Source organism: Geospiza fortis, unplaced genomic scaffold (assembly GCF_000277835.1).
Source record: "Geospiza fortis unplaced genomic scaffold, GeoFor_1.0 scaffold2, whole genome shotgun sequence".
NCBI lineage: Eukaryota > Metazoa > Chordata > Aves > Passeriformes > Thraupidae > Geospiza > Geospiza fortis.
The window spans coordinates 1,756,897-1,762,896 of NW_005054366.1; the positions used below are offsets into that span (position 1 = coordinate 1,756,897).

A 6,000-nucleotide genomic window follows, 5' to 3' on the forward strand; every position below is an offset into this window, starting at 1 on the left:
CCCAGGCAGGTGTCCCTCAGCCCTTCCCTTCCCAGGACCAGTTGGAAGAACCAGTGAATGCCACTTGGGCTGCCCAGACTTGTTTGGCCTCTCCCAGGAATTGCCTTTTCCCAGGAGATGTTGAGAAACAGCGTGCCTGAGAGCATTCCTGCTGACGTAAACACAGCTCTGGGTCTGCCTGGGACCAGACCTTTGCTTGGGACACAATATATTTTATGGAGCACCAGTGCATGTTTGGGATTCTGGGTACACCAGGGAGTCATTAGCTCTCAAGAAACATTACGTGCAAGATCATGGAGGATTTAACTCTGAAGGCTGTAGAGTTATTTGTTATTAAGGTAATTTGAGGATAATTAAGAAGTCTGGCATCAATTGTCAAATTTTGTTTCATGAATTAATTTAAGCAGAACAAACATATTTAGAGATTCTCAGCCCATGTTGCTGCAGCCGTGTGTGAGCCCTGGCTGTGCTGCCTCCTCATCCCTCCCTGCCACAGGGTCCTGCTCTCATGGAGGTGAAAGCTCTGCCCCACAGTGCTGGGGCTCACTGGAAGCACTCAATCAGCTGGACTTCCAGAGAAATATTGGGAATATGCTCTAATTTTGAAGTCCCTGCCTTCTGTGTTGCCTGGATACCAATCACCAGACCTTTGGAGGGTTTATTTTTGTTAGCAGGGACTGGAAACGTCCCTCCCCCAGACTGGGTTCCTCTCTTGTGTCCTGAATTTCCCCTGGCGTGCTGCAGACAAGCCCTGGATGCCCCAGCCAGGTGGAAGTGCTGAGGGGAGGTGCTGTGCCCTGGTAGAAGGTGCTCTCCTGTTTAACCCTTGTTGGGATGAAGTGTCTGTGCTGGCTGCTGTCCCTGACCTGGCCAGCCCTGGCTGCTGCAGGGACAGTGACACAGTGAGGGTCCATTGCTGCTTCTCAGAGAGCCTCAGCAGTGGGGACACATCCTGTACAACAACCAGGGGAACCTCTCTGAGCCCAGCCCTGCATCCCTGGGGTCACTGCTTCTCTCTGCTGGGGTTTTCCTGGCTCTTCTGCAAAGCATGGTGTTTTTCCTTAAAATGGTTGGAGCCTGAGGTCACCTCATTCCATCAGTGCAGCACTATTCATTTAAAAACCAAACCCCTAAAAACAGAAGGAATCAGCTGAAAGGAAGAGCTCAGGAATGGCATCATTGAGCACCATGCACAGGAAAGAAATTGCTCAGAAACCTGCTCTGAAAACCCTCGTGCCTGGTGAGCCCCTGTCACCAGGTGCCCCAGGGCTGGCACTGTGACAGCCAGCCCCTCTCTGCTGCTGTCAGACTCTGGCCTTGACACCTGGCAACCCCAGATCTCTGTGCCCACCCCTGGAGCTCCACAGCAGCTCAGCCACCACAGCCCTGGGGCCAGGCTGCACAGGGGACACCCCTGTGCTGGTGCCCTGCTCTGGGCACAGCCCCCAGCCCTGGTCTCCTCAGAGAACTGGGGCAGCAGGAGGAGGTGGCCCAGGTTCTCCACAGCCTGGCCTCAGCCTCAAGCCCCCTTCCAACTGCAGGACAGGCTGTCCCCAGGTAGACCACACTGGTGGGAAAAGACATGGTTTTAAATTGGATGAAAGCAGCGAAAAACCAGGCACCTGCCTGCCAAGGCTTTTTGCTGACAGAATCCAATTGTTTGGGACTGGGAGTTTCTTCCTCTCCATTTTCTGAGGAATGTGGTGAGTCAGGGCCTGGCAGGGCAAGGAGAGCTCACTCTGAGCATTGGGCACATTCCCAGCTCCTCCTGGGAGGAGACTCCCCTGGGGCTGGGGCTGCCTGAGCCCAGGAATTGATCTTCAGAGGGGCCTTGGGAACCTTCAGCCTGCTTCTGAGAAGGTGAGGCAGCTTCTGAAAGGCAGCTGCTTCTGAGAGCCCTCAGCTCCTAAGTGCCTGCAGGTGAGCTCCCAAACAGGAGGCCAGGTGTGCCTGTGTCCCTGCCAGCGCCAGCCCTGCCTGTCTGAGGCAGCTGAGCAGCCACAAAGAATTCCAGCTGTGGCTTCTGAGCCTGATTTTTCAATTTATAAAGAGATAAACATGTCAAGGAAATGGTTCAGATCCTAAAAATTAAAGGAAATATAGCAGCTGAAAATGCATTTCACAGTTCTCTGTCACTGTGATTCTTTTTCTCTGCCCCACTGGTCCCCCTGTGTGTGACTGTGCCCGTGGATGGGAGTTCCTCTGCATGTGCTTAAGGCACCTTTAAACTTTGTAAACACAGTAAGTTAATTTAAACTGATGAAGTTAATAGCTCCATGTAGAGGGAACAACTAGGTCTATTATAATAAGATTTTTCTTTTGAAAAAGGGAATCATTGAAGTAGCTGAAACCAGTGGATTGAGTATTTTGTATATCATAAATCATATATATCATATACATACATAATCAATTCAGTATTTTTACTTTAGCTTTATCAACAAAAACTTGGTTGGTTCTTGGTTTCCTTTGGTGATTCTGTGTGGTAAGGTGATGTTCTACAAATATTGCATCCCTGCCTTTTGAAAACAACAGCTACAAAGTGAATATTGATCTTTGGCCTGGCTGTAAGCTGGTTAATGCTTTTTATGTGCAATAGCTTTTGATATTCCTTGTTGGCTGAGCCCAAGGTGTGGCTCTGGAACACCTGAGCCATGGCAGAGCAGGGGTCTGGCAGCAGCCCCAGGGCACTGCAGGAAGAGGCTGGGTGGTGTTTCCCACCTCGGCTCCCTGAGGGCCATTCCCAGGCCTAATTCAGATCCAGGACCTGGGCCTGAAAGCTGCCTGTTCCCCAGGGGACAGATTCCTTGCTCCATCTTCTGGAGCACAAGCTCAGTGAGCTAAACCCCAGCCCAATCTGCCAGGAGCTGTGGGAACCACTGTGCCAAGTGTTCCCTTGGTCCAGATGGAGCTGGAATATTGAGAATGTAAACGTGGAGCAAAGTGAAATGTAAAACCCTGGGCCCTGTGCTCGTGATTCGTCTGAGATCCTGTTTTAGACTGCCCTGGAGTCAGTGCCCACAAGTGCTGGTGCCAGCATGAGGGCACCTCGGCCTCAGGGAGGGCTCTTGTCAGCTCTGCTCCAAATCCCTCTCAGCAGAGGGCACGAGCAGGGGCAGCTTCTTTCCTCGGGGCTTTCCTTTAGCTCAGCATGGCCAGAGCCAAGAGCAGGGAAATGCAGCACTGTGCCACCAGCAGCTCCCCCAGAGCCCCTGTGGCTGCTGGGTCCAACCTGAGTGTGCCCTGGCCAGCTCCAGCTGCCCCTCCTGCCCTGAGCTGAGCCCTCCCTTTCTCCCTGTGCTGCAGAGCCCGTGGCCCCAGGAAGCTTTGCATCCATCATCCATGGCCCAGGAGCGCTGGGAGCCAGGCAGGCAGCTCAGTGGGTGCTGGCTCTGTCCCTCCCTGCCAGGCTCCTATCTCACCTCTTCTAGGGCACCCTCCTCACACCTGGGCAGGGTTCTGCAGCTCTGGATACCATACCTTTGAAGCTTTTTTCCATTATGTATGTGTTCTGACGTCTATCCATCCCACAAGCACCTGCATAAAAATGATATATAATGGAAAACAAATAAATATTTATGTAAATTGGATTGCTTTGACTACTGAGCAGCATATATTCTTCCCTCTAAATTGTACATCAAGGCCCTCACTTAGGGAGGCTCTTAAGCACATCCTCAGCTGTAAGCACACACTCAGCTCCAGTGGGGAGTCTGTACACGCCTGGAATTATGCATGTGCTTAAGAGTTTCCCTGGAAGGGAGAGCTCTCTGCAGCAGGGTTACCAAGAACTGCCATCCATCAGGAGATCAGGACAAAAACCATCTGCTGAGACATTCATTACTGGAATGGTGTGAAAGAAGCCTAAAACATGGCCTTTCAAATCTGAGTCTGCATGCTGTGTTGCAGCACTCTGTGACTAATGTTAGGCTTTGTTTTGTTTGTGGAGAGTGTCTTGTTTAACTCACAGCCTTAGACTCTAAGGTGTGCACAATCTTCTTAAATTAGCTACTATCACTTTGCTCATGAATTTGCACAGTTCAGTGACTGATGTGACAACAGTCCCTAAGTGACCGCTGTGCTCTGACAGTGCAGCACCAGGAGCAGAGCTGGCAGCCAACAATTCTGCCTTGTGCAGCTCCAGAGGAACTCACTGTTCCTCACAAGCTGAGACAGAAGGGGATGGGGACCTTTTCCATTTTTACTCCTGCAAATTACCCTAGATATCAATCAAAAGGAAAATCTAATGTAAGCCTTTAAATCTTTTTAGCTATAGAGTCTGGTATTTCCTATTGACTGGGACAATCAATACAGATTTGGTTACTGAGAAACATCCTTGTGGCTTCTGGGATTCCCAGGCAAGTAACTCAGTTACTGGGAAAAGAGCCCCACAGAGAGTGTGTCCCAGAGGTCTCCCAGCTATTTGTCCTTGTGTGTCCTCTGGTCTCTGCAGAAAACTTGTCATGGGCATGGGCAATGCTGTACCAGCCCCTTTTTCATGACAGCTTCATTTTTTTTGCTAAATAAGGGAAATTACTAGATTAGACAATAAATGTGTAACTGGCACATCAAAGACAAACCAGCCCTTGGCTCTGGTTCTCAGTGCCCATCCCTGAGCACAGGAAGGGGGCTGGTGGCACCACCTGGCTCTCTGGGATGGGGCTCTTCTGGCCATGAGTGACCCCCAGTCCATGTGAGCACCTTCTGCTTTGTTTTCACCACAATGCAGCTCCCAGACTCACCCTGCTGCAGAGGGCAAGGCAGACTGGGAGCTTTGGGAGCTCTGTCCCAGAGCAGGGTGAGCTCTGTGCTCCTTCCCCGCTGTGTTCTGAGTCAGAGCCAGGAGGATGGAGCCAGTTCATGCCTTGGCCCATGGCCACAGGGCTGGGGCTCCCCAAGACCAGCCCTGGGGATCACATCCTCCTCCTGCCAGGGCTGAGCAGACCTCCAAGGGCAGCACCTGGGGCTCACTCACCCCACAGAGCCAGGCTGAGTCCCCAGGGGAAGGGGCTGCACCCATGGAGAGGCAGTGGCAGGGAACAAAGGGACCCAGGCTGACCCTTGGGGAGGTCCATTGCCCGGGGGGGCACACAACCCCACAAAGCCCTTCCCAACCAAAAATTCCCATAATTCCTCCTTTAGTTTTCTCTTTTATCTGTTATAATACTGTGGCTTTATGACCCATTTTTTTGTATTCACTGAGTTCCTTGGGAGGTGAAATGAATAAAAGATACATTATTTTTTAAACTGCAAAAGTAGTTAATGTGGAAAAGTCCTAAACCAGCCAGGGATCTGGCACTTCAGGAAAGTCCAGGTTTAAGTTTGAAGCTAAATTATCTGCTGGGGTGAAATCAGAGTCTCAGCTGGAAATAGTTTTCCACACCTTTTGGCTTTGAGAAGAAAGTGAAGTCAGCTGTGAATCAAACTTATAGCCTTTGGTCCTTTGGAATAAATGCAGCTTTGAGTCACTCATGATGTGCTGCAAATCCCATTTTAGTGTCTGCATCCAGGACTGCTGTTAAAAAAGCATCAGAGATAAACCCAGCCCTGCCTGCAGCTGCTGTGGCCAGTGCTCCAGATAATGAGACAAGAACCTTTCCTGAGCTCAGGTGAGTGCTTTGGGAGTTTTCACCTGCTTGGGATGGGAGCTGGAAGCCAGGCTCTGCCACTGCCCAGTGCAGACTGGACTAGAGCAAGAGGATTACTCACAGGGCAAACAATCCAGCTCTGCAACACAAGAGAGAGAAAATGCAAGGACAAACCATTCCCCAAAACAAGAACCAGGCTGCCTTGGCAGGAAGGTGACAAAGCGTCTTGCTGGCACCACAGAGTCCCCAAACTCTGATGTCTCAAGCCCATGTCTATGGGAATTACTTGTGCTCCTCCCCAGACTCCACTGAACACAATCAGCTCTCTGAAAACCTGGAATTTGAAGCTCACAAACAAATGTGCAGCAGTAAAACTATAGGCTTTGTCCTTGCATTTCCTACTTGGAAAGAACTTGGC

At 50.8% G+C, this 6,000-nt stretch overlaps 1 protein-coding gene across 1 annotated transcript in view; it reads right to left on the reverse strand.

The window, feature by feature from the left end:
- The window catches only part of MEGF11 (multiple EGF like domains 11), a 195,571-nt gene that overhangs the window by 5,116 nt on the left and 184,455 nt on the right, over positions 1–6,000 (reverse strand). Inside the window, exon 22 of the mRNA XM_031059657.1 lies at positions 3,478–3,534. Within this exon, the coding sequence (XP_030915517.1) occupies positions 3,478–3,534 (57 nt within the window). The remainder of the gene's footprint in view (positions 1–3,477; positions 3,535–6,000) is intronic.